Raw genomic sequence first — 27,844 nt, forward strand, 5'->3', positions numbered from 1 at the left:
CATTGCACTAAAATAATACTTTAAATCCCCCTCCCAGTCCAGTTTCATGTTGGCTTAATATGCAAATTAAACTTAGTTGAACTTACACAATTGGAAATGGTCCACTTTACCTGGAAAAACAAAAAGGAAAAATAAAGTCTGAAGAAACTTCACAAATCAAGATATCCATTTATTAATAATGTCAATCCTATTAAATGTTTTACCGTCGGCACAGAAAACAAGTCACAACAAAGGCTCTTTAGGTTGTTTTGAAGTCACATTGATACACCATTTGTTTACACCATTTTGAACCTCTCCTTGTCAGTTTCAAAAACGTATTCTGTCCAAGATACATACAAGAAAACAAGTCATCACACAAACATGAAAATAAGATGCTACACTGTCATGGCAACAATAGGTCTAGGTCCAAGGTAACATATCTCCTGACCTGAGCTACCAGTTGTTTCTGTTCTTCACCAAATGGAAGGACAAAATAGACACATGCAACATCACCTTGGAGCTATCTGTAGCTGTGCCATAGATAGGATATTGTGAGGCCCAGGGCCTTCGGTTGTCATTACAATCAGACCAAGGTATTTGCCTATCCTTGGCGTCCGTGAATGTTCTAAAGCAAATTTGGGCCTAGTCCAATTTGGAGGGGCTTTATCATTTGCGATCACTTGATAAAAGGCAAGTCTCAGGATTTACTTTTAAGGCTACTTCTTCTGTCTGCTCTTCCAGTTAAATATCATTGATTTCAAGATTTCAATAATCCAAACTTCACTGACTAAAATTGGGCAACAATAAAACATATTTTTATTGTAAATAACAGGACTTATCAAGACAAGACTTGTTTAAATATCATATCACTACAGGAGTTTTGAAGGAGTAAATTTAAGAGACCAATACAAATTGAACACTTATGTTTCTCACTCAAAACTTTCTTTTTAACATTTTTGGAAAGGAAAGAAAAAGGTGCAGTGGTCTCTTAAATTTTTACAGAGCGGTATTGGTTGTAATGTGAGTAGAAATATTGCTAGTATGAACTACATTTGCATGTACACAGTACACCCACTTTTTTTTGGCATGCAACATTTTGTAAGCTATATCACATCACGTGGACAGCAGACGTAAAGGTCATTCAGTTCCTCCCTGGAGGCCAAGTTTGCGTTGCTGTGAGAGGAAGGGATTATCATTCGCTTAGCCATCTTTGAGGGTTGGGTGGTTAATGGACTAATAATTGATGTTAATAAAGAAACAAACTCTGCATCAAAGATACCGATTTGCAGGATCAGGTAGTAAGGGTGAAATTGTGGTGTCTTGTACAGAATGTTAATCAGGAGGGCAAAAAAGCTGGGTTTAAGGGACCTAATGCATTGGTTTATGGTGTTAAGATTACTCCTGGACTTGTGGCAGCAGTTCTGCAATGCCTTTGAGAACATTTGTGGGTAAATAATAGATCTCAACTGTACATGAACACTTGCCTGAAATCTAAAGGTTTTTGAAAGCCTTTTTCTTCAAATGCAAGGATGTGGATGTAGCATCACATTTTGCAAATATCAATGAACAGATGCAGCATATTTTAATCAAAAATCTAACTATTTCACTGGTGATATGGTGCTTATTTATGAATTCAAAGGTGACATTTTAGAATGCACTTCTTCTCAGGAAGGTAGATGGGTCATAGTAACTGTGAAATTGGATAATGCTATCATCATCATCTGTAATTTGTATGGACATAACTCATATGCTCCAAATAAGATCCTTTTCACACAGCTTTCAAAGGAATTACACCATCTATGTAATATAGATCATTAGATTTGGAACAGTTTTACAAAGAGCTGGTTAAAATAGCTTTTATTAGATTGAAAGCAAAATGGATTGATCGGGGACACCAGTTATTTCTTTGCACTTGAAAAGGGAGTTTATAACAGTACTTAGAATTAATGATGAATTATGTAAAGATCCTCCAGAATTTACAACCTTGGAAATCTTTAAAAATCAAAATTCAAGGAGGCTGTTATATTCAATGTGACTGTTATATTCAATAGATTCAGAACTTTGTTCTTGGGATTGATTGAGAATCCCACTAATTGTATTAATCTCTCCTATGAATTGAGGAGATTAAAGAAGCTTTAAGTTCAATGTATAGGGGGTAAATCACCTTTCACCATGACCTTTCATCTGAATTGTATTAGCAATTTATGGATTAATTGTAAGACAATGTTTAATAAGAGACTGTTTTACTGTTTCAGAATAATTTTGTAGAGAATTAAATGGTTACCACTATGAAGCAGGGAATCATTTTACTGTTTCCAAAGTTTGATAAAGTCCCATCTCTTCCTGACAATTGTAGACCAGGACCGGAGTTGGGAACCACTGTTGTAGACCAATCACTTGATTACATATTAATTAAAATGGATTGCTCTGTTTTATGCCAAACGATTAAAGAAAAGAATAGATCAACTGATGAATGAAACTCAAACAGGCTTTTAAAGGAGTATTAAATAAGTTCCAAAATGTGTGTACATTTGGATCTTAAAGATTACTCAAATTAAATGAATTCACATGCTATTATTCTATTTCTAGATTTTTGTAAAGCATTTTACACATTTGAACATGAATATTTATTCTGATCTTTGAAACTTTTTGGCTTTGGAGATACTTTTATTAAAGGAATTTGTGAATTTTATAAGGGCATCCATACATCACAAAGATTTAATATCTCCAGATGTGTGCGACAGGGCTTTCCAATTTCCCCTCATTATTCTTTCTGCTATTGGAACTCCTGTCTCTATATATTAGGAATAATGCAGGTTTGCAAGGCTTATACATTTTTGACTGAGAAATTAACATTTCCCTGCTGGCTAAAGGTAGAAGACCATGGCTGGTGGCTCATGCTCTTAAGGCAATCTCTTCTTTGTCTGTAGCTTCTCACTTATAACTGAATGTTTCTAATAGAGAAACCCTGTGTTCATAAAATACTGCTGAGGAAGTTTTTAGGTATACATCTATGTGAAAATCTTGTAGACAACATAAATTACATAAATTAAGAAATCATACAGTTGCAAGCAAAAGTATTCACCCCCTAGAATGTTTTATTATGTAGCAACTTTGAGTGTCAAAATTGAGTTAATTACGAGTTTTTGCCATTGATCAATACAAAAAATCCATAACGTCAAAGTGAAAAGTCTAGCAATTTGTTTACATTTATTACAAAACAAAACAGATAATAATTGATTGCATAAGTATTCAACCACTTAATCAACATTTGGTTGAGTTTCTTTTGGCTGCAATTTCAGGCCTTTGTCTTTTTGGATAAGTTTCTAATATCTTAGCCCACTTGGACACAGCAGTTTTTGCCCTTTGTTCTTGGTTCATGCTCCATCTACTTCCATGTGGACATTTGGTGAACCACAATCAACAATTTCCACATTGTCAATTGGACTGAGGTCCGAGATTTGACTGGGCTAATCTAGGGCACTGACCTTTTTATTTTTAATCCATTCCAGTGAGAATCTTTCTTTAGAGTTAGAGAAGTAATACAAATGCATGGATCAGGAAAACAATATTTAAATGTTTGGAAATTCCAGTGATGACATATCCTGGCATGGCAGGCTTATGAGGTCAGACCTCCAAACTCGTCTGGCATCCTTGGAGGTCTGGAAACTTGCCTATTAAAAATGTTTGCTGTTGATTCTCATTGGCCAGATTTAAATTGGAAGTTTTTTTGTTCTTTTACTCCACTCACAGGCTTGTTGAAGTCAGACTTAGTGTGCTTTCACAATTTTTTCAAATTAGATAGAACATATTTCCTGGATGTTTTCAGTTCCTGCCTTTGCAATATATCAGAAAAGAAGCAAAACATGTAGGAAAATTTGACTGTGCTCTATTCATAACATTGAATCAATAAAGCCAATACAACTTCTCTGCTTAAATGCTGGTCATTACAACTTCTCTGCTTAAATGTTTTGGCATGCCTTCCTAGAGGCTATCGTTCATTAGGCATAAATCTTTTGGTACATCTGAGATTTGAGACTGCCCCGCCACTTTTCATTGGAGTTTAGAATTCGCTTCTCCCTCACAAAACCGTTAATTCATTCTACCTCATCCACACTTGTTTTATATTTAGGCAGAAGTTTGTGACAGGAGCAACATACTGCTTAAGAAACCCCATCATTCAGCATTATCAGTCCTATTACATCTTCTAAAGCGAGTGTGTAGTCCGATCGCAATAACAACAATTTACCAAGGAAAAGTTTGTATTTGTTTCTCAAATACTGATATGGTTCACCACAAATGTGATATGCATCCCAAGATTTTGATGGGGTTTTATTTGGCAATTTTGCTGCCATCTTCACTTAGCTGGCTACTATTGCACGGAAGGCATTATTCTCATGAGCACCTGTATAAGCCCCTCCCAAGCAATTCATTTGATTGGGTTAACTTGTTTTTAGGCATTAGTGTAACCAATCAATTTGACTGGATTAGCATGTTTGAGACATTACTGAAAAATAAAGTGTCCCACCCCTTTGCAACAAAAATCCTATAGGTATTTCCGAGGCCTGGTTTAAGAGGCTATGCCCAATGTAATGTTGTTGTGTTGTTGTTGTGTTGTTCTGTTCTGTGATTAAGTTTTAGTAATAGTCCTCCCTTCTCTCAACACATGTCATGCCTACATGTTTGCAATGTTACACATTAGCTCAACTGGATCAATAATTGGGAAGTGGAATCTGCATCACCCTACCCAGACACTAAGAAAAGGCATTGTTGTCAGATGAGACCAAGATAACTCTTTTGGGTCAAAACTCAATGTGCTATGTGTGGCCCAAAACTAACATGGCCAATGCCTTAACATACTTGAGGCATGGGTCAACTATTGTTGTGACATTAACATCTCTACAGTCAAGAATGGTGACAGCAGGGGCGACTGGTCATTAGGGGCAGGTGGTGCACAGCCCCACTCGTTGTCAACAGAAAGAACTGCAACAGAATTATGTTATCTTTATTTCTCGAAGATTACTTCCTATAGTTCATTATCTATGAATATAGTATCTTCCTAAATTGCATATCATTTGTGTTAGGATTTTATTTCATGTTCATTGGTCCCTGCCTTGCTGCTTCGAACTGCGTTCTGCAGATTTGAGTTCGCAGTAGTAGGCAATAGGCTATTTTCACATTGTACATGTGAAAATATGAATATGCATGCTCAGAATGTTAGTGTGATCAATGTAGATCACACGGATTTGATGCCAAGTGGGACTGACAGCCGGTAGCCCCACTACAGCGTCATTTCAGACCTGATTGGCTGTCTGTCTGTCTGGCACCAACATTAGTCAGTTTTTAAGCTTGTTAAGCTTGTCAGCTTAACAAATGCCCGATAACTTGAGAAAATGAATGAAGTGGATTTCATACTGGAGCACCGGTTTGAAACCCTTAATGTAGAGAAGAAACTTAAAGTAAAGCGACTTGGTACCCATCAGCCACGGGATATTGTCATCACTCAAACTGCTGGTAAAAGTAACCGCGGGTTAACGTGGAGTGGTTTTTGAAGAAAAAGTGGCTAGCGGTTAGCATACAAAAGAAGGCACTCCTCTGTTTTCCATGTCTGCTATTTGGTGGATATGGTACTTGGCCGAGGACGGGTTACAAAGATTTGAAACATCTTTCTGAGAGGATTGCAAAACATAAGAGCAGCGGGACAATGCTGTGACATTGGGCTTACATGGAAGGGTAAATGTCACAGCCCAAGTTGACAGTGCATACAGGTGCTCCATTGAGCAGCATAACAAACAGGTACGTTCTCAGTTGGATCATAACATGTATTAAACGGTTTGGAAAATGTGAAATCGCACTGCGGGGGCACAACAAGTCGGTGGACTCCCTGAATCCTGGAATATTCAGATGCATTTTCAAGACTTTGTGTGAGGGAGATTCGAGACTTCACAGGCACTATGATGCTTAGCCCATCTTCAAAGGGACATCTAGCACTGCACAAAACAAACTGTTTGACTGTATTTATGAAGTGTACAAGGAGGAGATAGCTAAGCAAGTGGACGAGACATAATTTGTTGCCATACAGGCAGATGAGGCAACTGATGTCTCCTGTATATCACAAATGGTAGTTGTGTTGCGATACATATTGCCTGACAATACAGTGACAGAGAGGTTTTTGGAGTTTGTGGAAGTCAAACTGGACTCGGCCTCTCTAAATGCATCAAAGGTGTGCTGGAACCACTGAGAGAAATGCTGATAGCTCAGACTTATGATGGTGCGGCTGTAATGAGTGGAAACATCCGTGGGGACAATACAGACGCTAATGAAAGAGACATACCCACATGCTATGCTTGTTCACCAGCTGAACCTGACCTTGCAGCAACTTTGTTCAGCAAGGATGAGCATCCTGAAGGTGTTTTTTGCAGATTTAACTGCTTTTGCCACCTTTTTCTCTAGTGCTCCAAAACATGTTGCGGCACTTGCTGAGGCAACACAGAGACGCATTCCAAGGCCTCCCGCTGTACGATGGAACTTTAAAAGTAGAACTGTCAATGCAGTTTTAGAAAACTGTGCTGCACTGCTCCTGTGTATGGAGGACAAACGCACACAACCAGGATGGGATGAGGCCACCATAAGTGAGGCATACATCCTGTCAAAAAAACTATGGGACCGAGCCTTTCTGCAGCTGCTGGAATTTTCTTTCTTCATTATGCCAGAAGTTGATGCATCTGAGATTAGCAGTGTGCTCACCCGTTTCAAGAAGAATATCCAGAATATGCGGAAGCAAACTGATGAATGTGCTGCCACCGTTCACAATGGAACAGAAGAGCCAGGCCGACGAGTAACCAACACAGCGCCAGTGATGAAGGAGGCATGAGACACAGTCATCTCCCAGGTGGAGCAGAGGTTTTCACAAAGTGACCACCTGATCGCTGCCAAGCTGGTTGGCCACAATTTGTCCTGTCATTCCCTACATCTGAGCTTGACTGTGCGGTGAAACTATGGCTTCTAGGAAACAAGGAAAGTTGAAGTCTGACCTGACCACTCTGTACCGCCACACTGAGCTTCACACTGGTAAGACGGCCCTGTCTCTGTTAAGATCCATCCATGAGAACAACCAAGAGGATTCTTTTGCTGAGACCGTCACTCTGCTGAAAATTATCATAACAACACCTATGAGGAACTTTTCCACCTTGAAGAGGGTAAAAACCTTCACTCGCAAGTACCATGGGACAGCTGCGACTCATCGCATTGGCCGTGTTGTCCATCGAAAGCCAACTGATTCAGCTGCTACATGACTTAATTCCCAAAGTCATCGAAAAGTTTGCCCAGAGGAATAACTGCCGTGCCACCTTTCTCTTCAAGTGAGCCCTCAGCCTTGGTGAGTGAAAGCATATGGCATCATCCTGCCTTTGTGGTGCTGGTCCGTGCATTGGTCATATTTTTGTGCTGGATCGATTGATATAGATTGTGACAAGTGTCAGTGTGTCCATGCTTATCTATTAAGGTTGTTGTCATAGAATGGATCTGTATTCTTAAAAAGTTGTCTTTCTGCTTCGTTGTGGCCTTCAGTGGTGTTGAGCTCAATACTGTTCGCGTATGGCCCTGTAGGCACATTGGTTCTGAGCTTGATTGCATTCCTAATTTAGGTTTGTAAATGTGACAGTGGTTATTTTACATGTGTGTGAGAGAGAAGGAGAGCAATTACACAAGAAGGTCTCTCTCTTTCCCTCTGTCTCTCTCCAGTATGTGTGCTACAACACCTGGTGGAAGCAAGTCACTCTGTCGTTAAAAGTGTTTTGTGGAGCCATGCTGTTTGTTGCAAGAGGTAGTTTTGTAGCTTTACTGGTATGTATCCTATATTTTGAAATGGTTTGTGCCCCACCAATTTTTTACATATAAAAACATGCTGTGGGGATGCTTCTTGTTAAACTTCATACGAATAACTGCTTCAGTCTGCAAAAAATTATTTGGGGGAGGAAATGTACCTTTTAGCTGGACTATGATCATAAACCCAAGGACAAATCCATATTGTGATGGCTCAAGAACAAAAAGGTGGACATCCTAAATTGCCCAAGTCCTGACATCAATCCTATTGAGAATCTGTAGGACTGGATTTAAATCTGCACAACAGGCTCTTTTCAGGGAAACAAACATAAAATATCCCATTAAGTACAATTATGGAAGTTCAGAAACAATTGTGACATGTATTTTCATATAGTAATTAATATTTACTATTTACTATTTTGACAACAGTGGCTCTGTTTTCAATAATCTTTAAAGTTAATGGGCAACAGTTTTAGTTATGAAGATTTCCTCAGTCAGCAAGATTATGTCTTATCTTTTTAGAAATATTATTTCAGAAAACCTGAGCAACCTTAAATTCTTCAGCTCAAACCCTGTTACTCAATTGTGCATTTGTTTATTACAGCAGGTGGTTGTATTTTTCTGTATGTTTTGGGAAGGTTTCATTAAGTATTGGCCCACACATGCCTGTGGGGGCCAATGCCATTGATTTCATTCATGCATTTATAAAACTGTATATTTACTAGCACATTGATTGCATATCACCTGAATCAGCTCTAAACAACAAGTTGCATTTTCACATCTATCTTTGGCTATAGTCTCTATGATGGTTGAGTAGTTTAGTGTATGATATGACCAAAGACTTTGATTTAATTTACACTTCTGTGAAATCGTATCATAGTTTCATTCTTTATTTTAATGTTTCTTTTCCATTGGTGGTAAATGCAACACATGGGTTTTAAAACTATTCGGGAAAAGATCGAATCAGGCTGTCTGTTTATTGTAAAATCAGCCTTATAGTGGTACAACATTCTTTGTAATTTAGTTTCCAAGAAATCCCATTTGACAAAAATTCATCTGAATTTCCTATAGTATCCCTGTCCCTTCTTAGTCCTTGATCACATTCTTCAACTTAGTTTAATTCAGTCAGATTGTGACAGATTTCTTTTAACCAATACACCTGCCACTAATTCTAGACAGCTCTATATCGTTTACAAGGCTCTTAGATCTCAAACAAGAATTCTGGCATTAGGTAATTAGTATGGGGGACTTAAGTGAAGCAGTGCATTGCTAATAAGGTTGTGAGAGATCAGCCCTTTAAACCTGACTTAATCCATTGTGATCAGTGACTGGCTGCGTGTTCCAAATGGCATATATTTCCTGTGTATGACCAGGCCAAAAAGCAATGCACTATAAAATGAATAGGGTACCATTTGGGACTCACCCTGAATGTATTCAGCAGATGAGTGGCACATCAACAAAGCCTCTTAGGTCTGTATTGGGATGCATGGCCATGCTCCCCTTGGGGAGAGAGAGGCCTGTGAGCATGTCTAGAGCCTGCTGGTTTGATGTGAGATCAAGTCCATCAATAATGCATCTCACCCTCACATCCCCACTAACCTTGAGTGGCGCGGCCCGGAGAGAGGGAAGGACATTTTACGCCTCTTGAAAAACCATTCATTTGTTCCTATCGATTTTCTCAACAGAGAAATGACACAGGAAGGCAGAACACAGAAGGGAAACTGTGGCTGGAAAAATGAAAATGACCACTTTTCAGTTATTTTAGATTGATATAGCAGAGGATGCCCATCGACCACAGCTTCAGGGCTTCGATCAAATCAATGTGTAGGATTATGGAAAGGCATTTGATGACTTGAGTAAGGCATAATTACCACAATTGTGTGGAGCTTGTATGTGAATAGTTATATTCACAAAATCCTAGGCCTGAGTGCAGCATTTGGGCGGTCAGCTATGCCGTCATGCATGGAGAATCTCCTGGGTCTGTCAGACACCATTGTTCACCATGGGTTTCCTCTCTGCTCGGTCCACTACTGTTTGTATTGACAATGTTGCCTTTCAAAAGTTTTGAAGGAAATACGGACCAGGCTTGAGCTTTTTTCCTCATGGCACTCAGCTGGATGTGTCCTCAAACAACCACTGCACTCTGATTCAGATGCAGCCGAGCTTCAAGGTTTTCCGACGATAGGTCCCAGTCCAATCAAAAACAGATACATAAAGCAACCTTAGTCTTACAAGCCACATTTGTTTTGCATTATGCTGAGGCTTTATAGTATTCTAATATTTGTTTATAAAAACATATGTGTTTTTAAAAACATTTTCTTCCAGGAATTATTACCCATATTTATATAAGAGACAGATTAGACTGACTAATGACATTGGAATCCAAGGGAAACGTTTTGTATCTATTGAATATTAACATGCGGCTATTAGGAATTATTAAAGGAAATTTGGAGAGGTTTTATCCTTATGGCTATCTGCTGTCTGTCACCTAAAACAGTTGACAGTTGCCCGAGCCAGTTTAAAGTACAGATGCAGCCAGTTCAAAGCACAGATGCAGTTCAAAGCACATATGCAGCTGAGATGCAACTACAAATCAAATGCAAAAAGACCATTAACAACATCATCAGTCAAAAACATCAGTACTGATGATGTCAACTTCCTACTTTCAAGTGTGGTTTGTAGCCCAGGTGTGAAAATCTAAATGAATATAGGGCTTGTATACATTAAACTACATTTTCCAAGACATAGCAAAGAAGGCTGTTCAATTTTGTATAGTGTTATTATTGATAGTTTGTGTTATCTTGTTATCTTCTTATTTATACATTATAATTACTGTAACTTTTTTTTTTACTTTTAACTGCATTGTCGGGAGTAGAAAAACCAAGCATTTCATTGCCATAGCTTGTTGTTGCAAATGACCTTTTGAACTTGAACTTTCAACTTGAAGGCTTGAGACGCTAGATTCTTTTGTTGTGTAAACTTGTGCAGATATTGATAGTTCAAGACGCCACCTTTCTGAGGAAGTGCGTGCCATCTTTTCAAAAGAGCCCCCCCCCTGGTGCTTTGAAAATGGGAAGACAAGTCTGCCAGAACTGCATCAAGTTTGTGCAGTTTGCGCGCATATTGCTCGATTTTCACGCGATTTGGCGGCCACATCCACGTTTGGTGCTTTTCAAACGTGCCAGTTTAAATTCAAACACTATGGAAATGATTATGCAAACCAAGATAAGTCTATCTAGTGTTTTATTCTCTCTCTCATAATGTAAACAAGCCCTTAGCCCTACATCACAAGTGTGACCCAAAAAAATGAAATGTTTCTACATTGCAAGGGGAACCAGTCCTAGCTTGCAGCTGAGAAACTCATCAGTGTCATCCCATGTGGACTATTGCAATGACCCATTTGTTTGTGCATCTTAATGCCTGAGGAGGCTACAATATGTCCAGAGTTAAACATATCCTCAGCCACACCTCCAATGATGAGCGCACACCTCCATAACGCCACCGGAACGCTGTTAAACCACCATATGCTCACGCGTTGACTTTAAAGTCCTAGTCGGTACCTTCCAAGCTATCCACAACTCTGGACACAAGTATCCCCCTGACCTCATCCTACCCTCCTACTGCTCACGCTCCCTTAGGTCCATCTGGCATCAGCAGCCCCACAGCAAACTAACGGCTGTCGGTGAAAGGGATTCCAGTTATGCGGCTCCTCAGCTGTGAAAAGCACTTCCAGTCGATGCAAGGGGTTCCAGAGTCTCTGGTCTCTGTCAAAAGACTTAGCCGGCTGTTCAGAAAAGATTTCAAGAACCTGAGAACACCTTGTGGCACTGATTGTTGTCTGCTAGCAATAATCAGTGTTTTTGGTTATAGTTATTATTCTTTTTATTAAAACGTTATTACCGTCTTCACCTTGCACTTTGTGTATGAGAAAATAAATGTGATTGTTATTATAATTGAAGGATGAAAGACATAATTAACATAGATATCTCTTGTGTCACTGTATTAAACGAGGAGCACACTGTCCGTCTGAGTGAACAGAAATGATTGAAGCCCCAATTAAGAGGATGCTGACAGGTCTGGCTGGCTAACCTTTGTTGTGTGTGTTGGCATTTCCTTGGCCGTCGTCCTGCCACTTTATACAGAGCTTTGCATTTACCGAACACAGCAGGCATGGAAGAAGTCCAATAAAGATCAGCATCTTTAAGACCTACAGGAATGCAGTCATAGGGAATCATTTGTACATTACCCATTGCAAGTGTCTCACATTCTAGAAATGCCTTGTCAGTAATTAAACCCATAGATGACGAATCACTCAGTAATCATTGATTGATCATGGTCACGATGCATTGTAATCCGGTTAGGAAGATGTGTCAGCCTTAAAGTCTGCATTTATCAGAAAATAAATCAATTCATCATCCACATATCGCTGACTCAGTCTCTTTTGGGCAGTGGTCGATTTAAAATATGGAGGTAATGTAGTAGGAATTGAGTGACTTTATTAGTCTGATTGACGGTTAGGTAGTTAGGTGATGGGGACAGTGATTCAATATATTTTAAACTATATCCCACTCCAAGGAGTTTAATTGCAGATGCATGTCATGTAGTAAATAGCACAGACAGCTATATGACAGACAGTATAAAGAGGATGAATATACACTATACTGTAAGAGAGTTGTGCCACTCATCGTCGGTAGGTGTTTCACCTACAGGGCTCCGCGTCTGATGAGGAAGGGACCAGTCCACCCGTGGTGGCCCCCGCCATCGCGCCCATACTCCCCCCGGCCCTACCCCCAGCCTCTGCAACGCAGCTCCAATCAAGAACCAGGAGGTATAGGGTGAGTTCAGATCCCAGGCCATAGAGATAAAGCGACTGTTCTATAGATATATATGTCCCAGGTGGGCCGGACAGGACAGGCTATAGGGCTGGGATGTGAACTCAGATCAATCCCGATTGCATCTGTAATCCTGACTGAGATCCATATGTTAAGGAATTACAGAAAGAGGGTGAGAAGGATTTCAAGGACAGCTGATGACAGGTCCCTGTCTTATAAAACCAGATACAAAAAGCAACCATAGTCCTAAAAGCCATTTGTTTTGAATATGCAATATTCCCATAAAAAAATTCAGATACATTTTCTCCTAGGCATTATTAAACATGTTTATGTAAGAAACAGAATAAACTGTCTAATGACATGAAGTGACTGCAGATGAAGCACTTATATATATATATATATATATATATATATATTAGTGCTTCAGCTGCGACAATTGGGTTCCCCCACCCCCCAAATATATATATATATTCATGTTCAAAACCCCCTAAATAAAGAAAAACATTTTGAGTACCGTGACGTCGCCCGGTATGGCGCAGCCGGGGCCCCACCCTGGAGCCAGGCCCGGGGTTGGGGCTCGTATGCGAGCGCCTGGTGGCCGGGCCTTCCCCCATGGGGCCCGGCCGGGCTCAGCCCGAACGGGCGACGTGGGGCCGCCCTCCCGTGGGCTCACCACCCACAGGAGGGACCATAAGGGGCCGGTGCGAAGAGGATCGGGCGGCAGTCGAAGGCAGGGGCCTAGACAACCCGATCTCTGGACACGGAAACTAGCTCTAGGGACGTGGAATGTCACCTCGCTGGCGGGGAAGGAGCCTGAGTTGGTGCGTGAGGTTGAGAGGTTCCGATTAGAGGTAATCGGGATCACCTCTACACACGGCTTGGGCTCTGGAACCACACTCCTTGAGAGAGGATGGACTCTTCACCACTCTGGAGTTGCCCATGGTGAGAGGCGGCGGGCTGGTGTGGGTTTGCTCATAGCTCCCCAGCTCTGCCGCCATGTGTTGGAGTTTACCCCGGTGAACGAGAGGGTCGTTTCCCTGCGCCTACGGGTCGGGGATAGGTCTCTCACTGTTGTTTGTGCCTACGGGCCGAACGGCAGTGCAGAGTACCCGACCTTCTTGGAGTCTCTGGGAGGGGTGCTGGAAAGTGCTCCGACTGGGGACTCTATTGTTCTACTGGGGGACTTCAACGCCCACGTGGGCAACGACAGTGACACCTGGAGGGGCGTGATTGGGAGGAACGGCCCCCCGGATCTGAACCCGAGTGGTGTTCAATTATTGGACTTCTGTGCTAGTCACAGTTTGTCCATAACGAACACCATGTTCAAGCATAAGGGTGTCCATCAGTGCACGTGGCACCAGGACACCCTAGGCCGCAGGTCGATGATCGACTTTGTTGTCGTCTCATCTGACCTGCGGCCGTATGTCTTGGACACTCGGGTGAAGAGAGGGGCGGAGCTGTCAACTGATCACCACCTGGTGGTGAGTTGGATCCGATGGCGGGGGAGGAAGCTGGACAGACTCGGCAGGCCCAAGCGTACTGTAAGGGTCTGCTGGGAACGTCTGGCCGAGTCTCCTGTCAGAGAGATCTTTAACTCCCACCTCCGGCAGAGTTTCGACTGGATCCCGAGGGAGGTTGGAGATATTGAGTCCGAGTGGACCATGTTCTCCACCGCCATTGTCGAAGCGGCCGCTCGGAGCTGTGGCCGTAAGGTCTCCGGTGCCTGTCGAGGCGGCAATCCCCGAACCCGGTGGTGGACACCGGAAGTAAGGGATGCCGTCAAGCTGAAGAAGGAGTCCTATCAGGCCTGGTTGGCTTGTGGGACTCCTGAGGCAGCTGACGGGTACCGACAGGCCAAGCGGGCTGCAGCCCGGGTGGTTGTGGAGGCAAAAACTCGGGCCTGGGAGGAGTTCGGTGAGGCCATGGAGAAGGACTATCGGCTGGCCTCGAAGAGATTCTGGCAAACCATCCGGCGCCTCAGGAGAGGGAAACAGTGCCCTACCAACGCTGTTTACAGTAGAGGTGGACAGCTGTTGACCTCAACTGAGGATGTCGTCGGGCGGTGGAAGGAGTACTTCGAGGATCTCCTCAATCCCGCTGACACGTCTTCCATTGAGGAAGCAGAGGATGAGGGCTCAGAGGTGGACTCGTCCATCACCCGGGCTGAAGTCACTGAGGTGGTCAAGAAACTCCTCGGTGGCAAGGCACCGGGGGTGGATGAGATCCGCCCTGAGTACCTCAAGTCTCTGGATGTTGTGGGGCTGTCTTGGTTGACACGCCTGTGCAACATCGCGTGGCGGTCGGGGACAGTGCCTCTTGGATGGCAGACCGGGGTGGTGGTCCCTCTTTTTAAGAAGGGGGACCGGAGGGTGTGTTCCAACTATAGGGGGATCACACTTCTCAGCCTCCCCGGGAAAGTCTATGCCAGGGTTCTGGAGAGGAGAATACGGCCGATAGTAGAACCTCGGATTCAGGAGGAACAGTGTGGTTTTCGTCCGGGCCGTGGAACACTGGACCAGCTCTATACCCTCTACGGGGTGTTGGAGGGTTCATGGGAGTTTGCCCAACCAATCCACATGTGTTTTGTGGATTTGGAGAAAGCATTCGACTGTGTCCCTCGCGGCATCTTGTGGAGGGTGCTTGGGGAATATGGGGTCCTGGGTCCTTTGCTAAGGGCTGTCAGGTCCCTGTACAACCGAAGCAGGAGCTTGGTCCGCATTGCCGGCAGTAAGTCAGACTTGTTCCCAGTGCATGTTGGACTCCGGCAGGGCTGCCCTTTGTCACCGGTTCTGTTCGTAATTTTTATGGACAGAATTTCTAGGCGCAGCCAGGGGCCGGAGGGTGTCAGGTTTGGGGACCACACAATTTCGTCTCTGCTCTTTGCAGATGATGTTGTCGTGTTGGCCCCTTCTAACCAGGACCTTCAGCATGCACTGGGACGGTTTGCAGCCGAGTGTGAAGCGGTGGGGATGAAAATCAGTACCTCCAAATCTGAGGCCATGGTCCTCAGTCGGAAAAGGGTGGCTTGCCCACTTCAGGTTGGTGGAGAGTGCCTGCCTCAAGTGGAGGAGTTTAAGTATCTAGGGGTCTTGTTCACGAGTGAGGGAAGGATGGAACGGGAGATTGACAGACGGATCGGTACAGCTTCTGCAGTAATGCAGTCGATGTATCGGTCTGTCGTGGTGAAGAAAGAGCTGAGCCGCAAGGCGAAGCTCTCGATTTACCAGTCAATCTACGTTCCTACTCTCACCTATGGTCATGAGCTTTGGGTCATGACCGAAAGGACAAGATCCCGGATACAGGCGGCCGAAATGAGCTTTCTCCGCAGGGTGGCCGGGCGATCCCTTAGAGATAGGGTGAGAAGCTCGGTCACCCGGGAGGAGCTCAGAGTAGAGCCGCTGCTCCTCCACATCGAGAGGGGTCAGCTGAGGTGGCTTGGGCATCTTTTTCGGATGCCTCCGGAACGCCTTCCTGGGAAGGTGTTCCGGTCCCGTCCCACCGGGAAGAGACCCCGGGGAAGACCTAGGACACGCTGGAGGGACTATGTCTCCCGGCTGGCCTGGGAACGCCTCGGTGTCCCCCCGGAAGAGCTAGAGGAAGTGTCTGGGGAGAGGGAAGTCTGGGCATCCCTGCTTAGACTGCTGCCCCCGCGACCCGGCCCCGGATAAGCGGGAGAAGATGGATGGATGGATGGATATATATATATATATATATATATATATATATTTACAAATTACAGTTATCACAGTTATGGTTGTGTACTGAAGGTTTTTAATCTCTCTGCTCTCACAACAGACCCATTGTATAAGGGAGAGAATAAGGAAAAGTCAAATGCAAAAGCTTTTAAATACTGATAAGATTCATAAGAGCAATGTCTGATTGCAGTAAATGTTCAGCCACAATATACCGTGACTTGTACAATCTCAATTACAACAATTAGAGTTGAACTACAAAATCTGCTTTTGAAAATTGCTTGTCTTATAAGGTATTGAACGGATACACACACACACACACACACACACACAATCCCCTTCTACCACCTACACTTTGCACATCCTGCAATGTTTAGTGACTGTTCTCTTCAGCACCGACACCTGTGAGAGGAAACCTGCCGTTATATATAGATTCTCCTACCCAGTTAGCCTGGGGAAAAAACATTGTTTTAATTTGAAAAGCTGATTACAAGCAGCAGATAAGTAGGCAAAATAGAAACCTTGAAATAATTTGAACAAGTTAAGTAAAGTAACTTTAAAGTAGTTGAGAGGTAAAGACGACCCTGTTAGGGCACAGTCACAGATCTAGGCACTGACAGGAGATTCATTGTGCAGTCACCCCTCTGCTGCATTACTGCTTCACCTCGGACACCCTTAGTCAAAGACTAATGCAAAAGACTACAAAAGGCTGTTGACAACCTAACCAACTGTTACTGCAGTTGTTTGACATAGCAGTTAACCTTTTTCCTGTACTCATAGATGTATTTGACCTTTAACATAAGAGGGGACCTCATTCTTTCTCCTTATATCAGCATTTTAATCTGTTGCCCTAAATGAGACTGTAAGTTTTTACTTGTTGTTCGGGCTGGGATAATCTATTCAGAGCCACTGATACTGCTACAATAATCAACAGCAAGTCAGAGTTGCCGGGATATAGAATACCAAGGATTCCAGACCAGTAATTGTATAGGTTAGAACACAGGGTGAAGCAGAGGAGTAGGGTGTTTTGCGTTATTATGCTTTTTTTGTTGAGACAACTGAAGAGTAAACAGAAACAGAAATCATACAAAAAACTAGCAGAAACGGTTCCTCGTTACCAATCAGTCAGACCCTCCTCCAAAACTCATTTACACTCACCCATCCATGGTCTCTGAGCATCCAAGGATAATTGAGACCCTAATTTTCAGTCTCACATAAGGTTGATGTTTTAAGGAAAATAAAGTATACATGTAGTGTTTACTCAGTAATATATTGAATTTTATCAGAATGTCTCTAGTTTATTAGACTACATTCATAACAGGTATGAATGTACTCTAAGCTATCCTTCCAGTCTGCTATTGACGTTTAAGTTCTTAGTTCCTTCTCCCATTTGCTGAGTGTTGGTGGATTGATTCTTCTAAACTTTTAATCATGTTTCTTCTTCTTGGCTATTGGCTCCTACCTTAACCTGGTAATGGCCTTTAACTCATACTTCCCATGTAGATATAGAGAATGAGCATAAGTGTCACTGCCCGCCCCCTCTTATCTACCAAACGTTCCACAAACAGGTGGTCGCTGGGGAGAAAATATAACGCTAAAGAGGGTTTAGTATGAATATTTGAAGAAAATACTTCTTCAATGGAAATCCCTGATCACATGTCTAGGCAATGTTATGGCAATGCTAACTTGCTAAAATATGTACATGTGGAGTTTATCAATTGAAAGGCACTCTTGGAATATAAAGATGTATTTATCAAAATTGAAAACATCTCAATTTCTCATTTTCACATGATTTTAGTAATAACAGTTCCATTTACGTAAGATGCTTTTGAATTTTGTGAGACAAAGGACACCTTTTCCCTACTACCATTTGACATATGAAACACCCAAAAACCTGGTCTGTTCTGTCAAGTCATCTGGTTTAAAACCTCTATTAGAGCCCTTGGCACCACGCAGTAATCATGCAGACGCATGTTATCACTACTTCTGTTAATTTTCTGCCTGATTTTCTTGTAATTCTTTTTTTTAACAGTTGGGATACATCAGTCACCCAGCGTGAAACAACAGGAAAATGCAATTGGTTGTTGCATCACCTTGCCTGAGCAGAGGAACTCAAATGCAGCCTCTGAAGTAGGACACAGTAGCAATGCTCATTTCCTGCCACTGTTTCTTGAGGTAGTTGTCATGGTAATGGCAGGTCATTTGACTGAGACAATATATGGAGGATCAGAATTGTCTGAACTGTATTCCACAAATGGATGTAAATAGGAAGTAATTCCAGATTCCAGATGTATTTCCTTAGTTTGTGTTGCTGTTAACATAAGGGAAAAGATTTGATCAGATTTTAAAAAGATGGCAAAAAATGAATTAGGCTACCTGTGCTCTTTTTTGTCTGTGTCTGGCTTTTGGCTAGTATTATACCTCTAACACCTTCATCTTCAATTTCCTTTCTTCGTATTTCTCTTTTCACCCTGTTAAGATGTTGTTTTGACAAGGGTGTCATTGGCATGTATTTTGTCTACCCAAGACACTCAACAATTTTACCAATAGCCAGCCCCTTCAAGACTTCCCCCGCTCCTTTCCCTGTCATAAAGAAATAAGATGTGAAATGTCTCTCCCTAACTACATATTAATCTACACTCAAGGGATTTATATTATTCACATCTCCAACATCCCAACAGCCTCAGGGTTCAGCTACTGTACTAGACATCTTTTGCAGCTTTGACAGTAATTTCACTCTTACATGAACCCAGATGGACTCACGAATCACCATAAAAGAGTTGTATTTACAAACACACTGATACGCCCGTTGGCATTGCTAAATAGGGTTTTGATGTTCTATTTTCTTTTGTGAGTTACTGTAATACTTAGACTGGCATGAATGCACTTCATTGTATGGTAAATCTCACACAAAAGGTTTCATCGAATGTGCTCTAGCCCTGCTATGGTAAATACATTGATGAAAGCATGTGCTGGCCTTCAGTGTATTATTGAGATGCATTGAGTTCGTGTCAATGCAATTTCTGTTACATTTCAGATGAGAAAATGTGTTTTAAGTTAATTGGGTTCTAGTCTAATACAGAAATGCATCTGTTGGTCACAGATACCTTAGACGTCAATCCAAAGAATTCCGAATATCCTCAGTGGATGTCATGCAGGACATGGATGAACTGGGAAGTTCATGTGCCATGGGGCTGTGCATCATCAGGCTGAAACATGAGGTGATGAATATCATGGTGAATGGCGCTAGGACCTTGTAACCATATCTCTGTGCATTTAAAATCCAATTGATAAAATACAATGTCTACCCAAAACCTAACCCCATCGACACCATGTTCACAACGTTGAACTCAGCAAACTGCTCACCCACGTTACCTTAGGTCTCAAAGGTCTTGGGCTGGTGTGGTTACAGAAGGCCTGCGGTTGGGAGGCCTGTTGGATGTCGGAGGCGGCAAGAGCTTTGCTGTGTGACGTAACTCTTCACCGTGCAATTATGGGATTTTATTGTCCTCAGCACAATTGTGCACCTGTGGTATGATCATGTCATCCAATCAGCTTCTAGATATGTCAAAGCTGTCAGGTTGGATTGATTCAATGACAGGGATGAACTGAAATGTGTTTGCAACATTTTTGAGAAATAAGCTTTTTGTTTCTATGGAGTATTCCTGGGTTGTTTGATTTCAGCTACATCATGGGACTTACACTTTACATACTGGTTTATACCACTTGTGAGCATTCTTAGGTAGGTTTGTTTAGTTCTTATTACTTTTTTCTTCCTTTCCCAGTTCATCCTATCCAATTGTTTCTACGGGCCTGTCATATCACAACTCCCAGCGGAGTGGAAGTTGAATATTATGCCTCGTCTTCCTCAAAGGCAGCCACGCTAAGCCAATTACTTTATTTCCACATATTTTTTTTTCAACCAGGAAGTAATGAATGGATGGCTGACTCATCTAATGATATCAATTATATTTACACCTGAAGGAGTCACTTGAGTGTGAAGAGATGAGAAGCAAGTTTTAAAAACGATTGCCTGAACAATATTTTGCATCCAAATTATTGATATTTAGGTTTAAGATGCCTGATGATATTGTCAGGTTTCCATGAGAGACTGTAACATGAAATTGTGTTATTAGGTAAAACCTTAGGATGCTTGAGTTCTCTGTCTGCTAATGTCTCACCTGAAGTAAAAGATCTTTACCTGAGCAGTAAGTGTTTATTTGTAAAACAAAATAACATTATAGTAAACACAAAGACACATTAATACAAGGCACTATACTTCAAATTTAGCCATTTTATGTGATGTTAAATTTCTTCTTTTTTTTCAGAATGAGAACATTTCATTTTATTCTGTACAGTAAATAGTTTAAATGTTTAGTTTTTTGTGTGATTTGATAAATTGGGTTCAAGTTGGGTGGAATTTAGCAAAAATATCCTTGTGTTCAAATATGTAATATTAAACAAACTTTTTTACATGACTGAAATACTGTGAATGTTCCAACTGCAGACTTCATCTCCAAGTAGGTCTAAATAATTTTTGTTTTTGGGGTCATTATTGTGATGAAAGTTTTACCTGTCGTTTTACTGACAGAACAGCATGATGAATCAGAATTTTAGTTCAATTTGCAGAGTAGCTTTAAAAATGAAATTTTTTATCATAATACGTCAACTACCTTATAGAAAACACAAGAAATTCTTGTGACTTTTTAATGTTTTCATGTTTATTTGTACTTAATCTTCTGTTATATTATGTTTTTACTAGCAAAAAAAATTACTGCCCATATAAATAGCTTTAAACTATTTTCTGTAGTTGCCCTTACACTTTGGCACATTACTGAGTATACAGTATGTCACTAAATATTTGCATGCTATGATTTGAAAGATCTCAAAAAGGCAGCAGCTGAAACTGAGATCTCAAGTAGCCAATAAATCAGCATACTCTCATTTTTCAACTTTTCTAATTCCCAGTATCTTATAGTAAACATTTGAATTGTGTATATTGTGGGAACGACCGTGCAACAGATACATTTCTCAGCTAAACTGGGAATATGTTGTAAGTGCATGTGGGACAACATCTTCATACTGCTCCACTATCGAAGCCAGTAGACAGGGGATCATTAGTGTGTGGGACATTCTCAGTTTGGCAATTACAGTATTCACAATACAAACCCTGGCCACCTTTCTCACTCATCACTCTAACCTATTGACTCTGAGTTTTGCAATCACACCCAATGCACACGCCCACATAAATATGAGAATGCGCCCGCACACACACACAGACAGACACAATGACACACCATGCCTGGCAAGCTGTGAGAGGTCCCACTCCATATGTATGAATCAACATCTCTGGCTGTGTCTCAAATGTCTCCATTCACCCTTCTCAAGGATGCATAGGCCTCTGTTCAGATGTACTACACTATACAATGGATAGGGTGACATTTGGTTCACACCCTATTTAATTGGCACACTTTAGTCATTGGGGCAGAGAAAAGGCCCTCTGGGCTGCAGAGACTTTTAACACTACTAAAAGGAAACTATTTGCAGTGGGGGAATGTGCAAATGAAAGATAGTAGTTTTGTCATTCTCTAAAGCCAGTGAATTACCTTCCCTGTGGCTTAAAAAACATTTTGTCATACTTTCTAAACTACAAAATGCCTGTAGTATCAACTATATTTGAAGTGTGGTCAGTGTGTAAACAAATTGATTCTGCTTATAAAAACATGGCATGGTTACGGTATGGAGTTCACTGTTTTAACTGGGTACATTTCTCCCAAAGACTACATTATTTTTGGGAGCCAGATCTCCAGTGTCTGGTAAGATCTCCAGTGGTTCGTAGACTTTAGGCAAAGGATATGCAACCAAATACTAAACATAATGTACTTCATTCAGGCATCCTATTAATTTGTCAAAATACTTTTGTTGGCCTGAAAAAGGGGGACTACGTATAAAAAAGTTGAACTTTCTAAAAAAATTACATTAATGAGTGAGCCTGTTCAACTGGCAAACATACATATATAAATAGCAAGAACTCTGAGCAAACGTTAACCTGGCCATCTTATTTTTAGGCTAATTGCTCATTAGCATGCTACAGCCTCTGTTAGTTCTGCTGGGGAAGTCTTCTGTGCATGGTAGTGGCTGTATGGCTGAATATCCATGCCAGCCTTCTGCCGAGGTTTCAGGTTTTTTCTTCATTATGTTGAGGTCTCTGGCCATCTGTCATCTTCTACTGTAGAGGTTATACTTTCTATTGAATGATACATTGAGCCATTTCAAATGTACACTCCTCTTCTTTCCATTTGAAATGCAAGTCTCATCTGGTCAACCAAACACATGAATGTGTGCCTGAGCTCTCAATCTCACCACCTGAAGTAAAAAAATAAGTTGTGCCTGGCCTGAAATTCTGATAAAAGATGTGTCTGTTTCATGAAAACAATAGACCAGAAAAGACCTGACCATTCACAGATCCTGTTTTCAAGCTCCTGATTTTCCCTTCATGTCATGCAAATACAAACAATTGTTGCTCAAAATAGCTTGTTATTAGGCTGCCATAAACATTAATGCTTTTTCATGATGTTTGTATTTATTTTAGATCTGCATTTTTTTACTTAAATCAATCATGTTAAGAACATATTATCTAGGAATTGAATGTCCAAAAGTAGCAAAACCATTTGGTTTACGTGTGTTGAGTGGCCTCCAATAATATTGGTACCTTTGGTAAATATGAGACAAACAGGCTGTGATAAAAATGCCTTTGCTGTTTATCCTCTTGGTCTTTCATTCACAAACTTTTAAAAAGGCAAACCTTTAATTGTAATATGTAAAGTAAAATGATTGGGAAAAAAACCATGATTGGCACCCCCAGATATTTTTACAGGTAAAATGTTAACAAGAAGAGGACATGTGTCTATGCTCACCCCAGGCACAGTGAGAAAGATGGTTTGAATGGCCAAATAGGATCACAGCTGGAGAACTGGGTCTTATTTGGATGTTATATGGGTCTTGGGGTCAGAAACTCTCCAAAATTATGATCAGACGCCACTTACTTTACCACACATTGTTGGGGTTGTTGCCACAAAAAATGTCTTTGCTGAAAACAAAAAAGTTTTTGTCCAATGTATGACTAGCTGAAATAAAACATCCCAGAAATACTTAATCAAACAACGAACTCAAGTGTCTACAGTTTGACAAACAAACCCGGTCAGTGGCACCGAGTTCTGTGGTCAGATGAGACCAAAATAGAGCTTTTTCGAAACAAACACCAGTGGTGGGTTTGGCATAAAAAGAAAGAAAACCATACAAAAAAGTATGTCACCCCACTGTGAAGTATGGTGGTGGATCTTTGATGTTGTGGGGCTTTTTTTCTCCCAAAAACCCAGGACAACATTTTCAGATACATGGTGTCATGAACTCCATCAAGTATCAGCAAAAATTTTATAAATACCTGACTTCCTCTGTCAGGATGTTTAAACTGGGCCATGGTTAGAACTTCCAGCAGGACAACGATCAAAAGCACACCTCAAAATCATCAAAAAAATTGGTCACAGAATCAAAAACTCTGTGAACATAAATCAGTTCACAGAGTTTCTTTATGGCTGAATGATCCCTCGCCATGTGTTCTCCAACCTCATTACTTATCATAGGAGAAGGCCGTGGAGCTACTCTCTCAGCAAAGGGAGGTTGCACAAAGTATCAAATGAAGGGATGCCAATAATGCTGGCACGCAAACTGTATACATGAAAAATGCAGTTGTTTTATGATGAGATATTTTTTTTCTTTCAATTGTTTTACTTCAGTTCAAGGTCAGATTTTTTTAAATATATATATATATATTTTGAATGAAAGATCGAGAGAATAAACAATAAAGACATTTTTATCACAGCCCATTTTGCTCATATTTACAGAGGGTGCCAATTTAGTGGAGGGCATTTTAACAGAGGGTTTAGGATAGTGAGCCATCACTTGAAGGGAAGTGCTTTTGCCAACTGGGTGGGTCTCCTTTCTCCATCACAAATATCGTAAAATATTTCTTCATCCCTCATAATAATAGAGGCAGTATGATTTTCCAGAGACATAGTGAGCATGGAAATGATCCATGAAATCAAATGCCTATTATTGTTCTGGCTAAGATCCATCATTAGTAGATCATTGTTATAGGTAGCCTATTAAAGTTGTGGATATCCTTATTCAATTATGTGTTTCATTCATTCAGTCCCACACTGGTGAGTATCCACTTGGAGAAACCCTAGCATGAGGTGATAAATTGTGACAGACCCGAGACCCCTGCCATAAATAAGCTCCCCTACATAGGTGCAAATCAGACAGGTGTCTCGGATGAAAATATATAATTTTAACCACTCAAAAATATATGTTCTCCATTGGCCAAGAGCTTAACAATGACCAAACAATCAACCACCCGATTAAATGAACAGCCATGATAAAACATCTACGAGTAATGTTTTCAACATGTAGTTACAGTGGGTAGAGGATTGCTTTTAAAATGCAAATGAAAGCTCTCTCTCTCCCCGTCTCTCTTGCTGCCTCTCACTGTTTCTTTTTCCTTTTTTACTCCCCCGCTCACCCTCCAGCCTTCGCCTTGTGAGTGGTGTCGCTGTGAACCAAATAACGAGGTGCACTGTGTGGTGTCTGACTGTGCCGTCCCAGAGTGTGTCAATCCGGTCTACGAGCCAGAACAATGTTGTCCCATCTGTAAAAATGGTAAGGGCTTTACCACACACACCAGTTTTACTGAAATACACTGTGTAGAAATGTAATTTTTTGTTTTGTATATAAACCAACTGAATGGTGCTGTGCTTACTATTGTTTCACAAAACGGAATTATTAACGTTACTTTCTGTCTGATGTATGAGGTGTATTTGTATATTTCTTATTTTTTTAGTTTATAATGTTTTTAAATGTTTTACTGTCATAGATCTAGAGTTACGTTTCCAATTGATTCATTACACAAGTTAACTGGGAATTCATTTGAACGTGGCCTATGATGATCCAGCGGTCTGAGAGGAACATGTTTCTGTGCCTCCTAATTTATCTTTTTGCTGATCAGTCTTCAGTCTCTGTAGTTGAGGACGTATGTCTTTTCGTTTTATATTAAATCGTTACCTTGGGCGGCTGGCCGAACGCTAATGAGGACAGTGCTAACTCCTTTAATTAAATACGACACACTAAGCAGAATAAACACTGGCTCAGATTGGACCATTAATTGCAGGGCATCCAGAGAGGGCATAACAGCGTTTGTGTGTTTATGTGTGTGTGTGTTTGTGTGCGTGTGTGTGTGTGTGTGTGTTTGTGTGCGTGTGTGTGTGTGTGCGCGCATACATGCATGTGTGTGTTTATAATGCTTATAATGGGACCCTGGAGGGCCCTTTATCTCCCTGTTGCCCTGATGCCCTTGTCAGCCGTAACCAATCCCTGAATTAGAATTATAGGATTCCTATTGCTTTTTGGCTAATTATAGGACTCAGGGCGGGAGATATGGCTGAGACAGCCCAATAAAATGAGACAGACAGACAGACAGCTGACTGGTCTGGCTGTGGCCCATCAGCCTCGAGGACTGGAATTGATCTGTAGAAAATGAGACAATCAAGTATCACAATCATGGAACGTCAAAAACTGGAACGGCACACTGACTAATTATTTTCGGGTAATTTCTGTAGATTTTGTTTTCCGAGCCACTGTGAGCTTATTGTCCACTGTAAGCGTATTGTCCTGCTGGATAGATCCATGACGAAGATTTAGCCATTCTATACGCTGACTCTCAAGTGAATATGCAATCAAAGAGATTGAACTGATGGTTAATCCAAGTGGAAATACAGTTAAGGCATTGTCAAGGAAAAGGAATTCCAAACAAGAGCATCCACTTGAGATATCTCACAGCATAATATATTGATAGTTAGAACTTTCCTCAAAATGACTATCTTCCTTCATATCACAATCTCTCTCACTCTCTCACTCACTCTATCTCTCTCTCTCTCTCTCTCTCTCACACACACACACACACACACACACACACAGAAGGCCTGCAGCTGAAGGAAGCTCTAATCCACACAGACAGGTTACAGTGATGCCCTCGTGGCGATGGCATTTCAGGGAGCCTGCCTGCCATCACCAGCGTCCTAAGGAACCACGGCTGGCTCTAGCCAGATTAATCGCCAGAGCCTTGACTCTAGTCAAGTGTGTGTGCGTGTGTGCATGAGTGTGTGTGTGTGTGTGTGTGTGCGTGCCTGCGTATACTGTGGAAGACAGATGGACTCTTGTTGCCTATTCCAGTTGGATGTCGACTTTAGGAGCCTGTAGGAGAATCCCAGACATGCCTCTTCAATTCACCTGCTTTTGAAATGACGGTCAGAGCTTTAAGCCCAGAAGGCACCCCTCAGACTGGACAGATAGCATCCAAAATGGCACCCTATTGCCTATAATGTGAACTACTTTTGACAGGGCTGTACGGGGTAGTGTGTTATTTGGGATGTGGTATGGCCAGGGAGAATTATCTGTTCTGTGCATCAGCAGGCAAACGTTGGCTACTTTGACTTCATATATACATACAGAGGCCTTCATCGGGCTTTCTTCAAGGTTTCCTTAGGCAAATGAAGAGCTGAAGAATCTCTAAGCACTATGCAAATGAATCGTTGCCTAAAGGGGTAGAATAGGAATTAACTATATGTAGGCTACATTTACATTATTCAGCCTGTAAATGTTGCTCAGAGAAAGTCATTTTTATCTTCAAGTGGGATGATAGCCATGATGGGAAGATAGTTATGTTTCACCAGCTAATTCCCATTGCTGTTCACCTGACCTGTCTGCCACTTACGTCCTGACTGTCATGTGACAGAGCGAGTGGACAGGTAACATGTGTCCCAGTTGACAGCCCTGAGCGACAAGTATTGGCTTTCAATGGAGTAATGTTCCAGAGCCACAACTTGCCCATCAACAGTGGAGGCAGAGGACAGAGACGGGCAAAGGTTCTAGCTCATTCCAAATACAAAATACTCTATAAAGACGTATAAATAAAAATAAAATACTAACTTGTGCAAAGTGTTAAAAATACTAACTTGTGCAAAATATATCTTTTAGTACATTCTTATTCATTGCTACACTGGAGAATAAATTAACGTATATTGTAATGAGCTCCACCTTAAATAGTGCAAATGTCTGTTTATAATACGTGACTGACTGTAGAGATTAAAAAAGATATAGAATGAACACAAAATATAGAATAGGGTTGTCAACACATTTATGTGATAAAGTGTTACGTTTTTTCTCAATCGTTCTGGCACTTTTTTTGAAACAGCCTTAACATTCTCTAAACTGTAAATCCAATTGTCACAACTGTTTCATAGGACATCACAACACTATGGCATGTCTGCAAAATGTAGATACTCACCCAAAACATTTAATTCATGCTTCAAAACCTAGTTATTGTGCCAGTTAATTGACCAGTGCCCCCAAAATTATTATTTTTTTCTCATCGTGTGAGCCATACTGGTCAAAATGTTTAGA

At 41.3% G+C, this 27,844-nt stretch overlaps 1 protein-coding gene across 3 annotated transcripts in view; it reads left to right on the top strand.

Moving 5' to 3' along the window:
* Window positions 1-27,844, top strand: part of vwc2l (von Willebrand factor C domain containing 2 like) — a 57,920-nt gene that overhangs the window by 16,229 nt on the left and 13,847 nt on the right. The window contains exons 3-4 of one of the 3 annotated variants that reach the window (XM_020055082.3): window positions 12,513-12,638; window positions 24,916-25,045. In XM_020055082.3, the coding sequence (XP_019910641.1) occupies window positions 12,513-12,638; window positions 24,916-25,045 (256 nt within the window). Of the gene's footprint in view, window positions 1-12,512; window positions 12,639-18,359; window positions 18,551-24,915; window positions 25,046-27,844 lie in introns of those variants that run through there. The other 2 variants (XM_020055083.2, XM_010879782.4) reach the window with 2 other exon arrangements.

Source organism: Esox lucius, chromosome 16, assembly GCF_011004845.1.
Source record: "Esox lucius isolate fEsoLuc1 chromosome 16, fEsoLuc1.pri, whole genome shotgun sequence".
Lineage (NCBI taxonomy): Eukaryota > Metazoa > Chordata > Actinopteri > Esociformes > Esocidae > Esox > Esox lucius.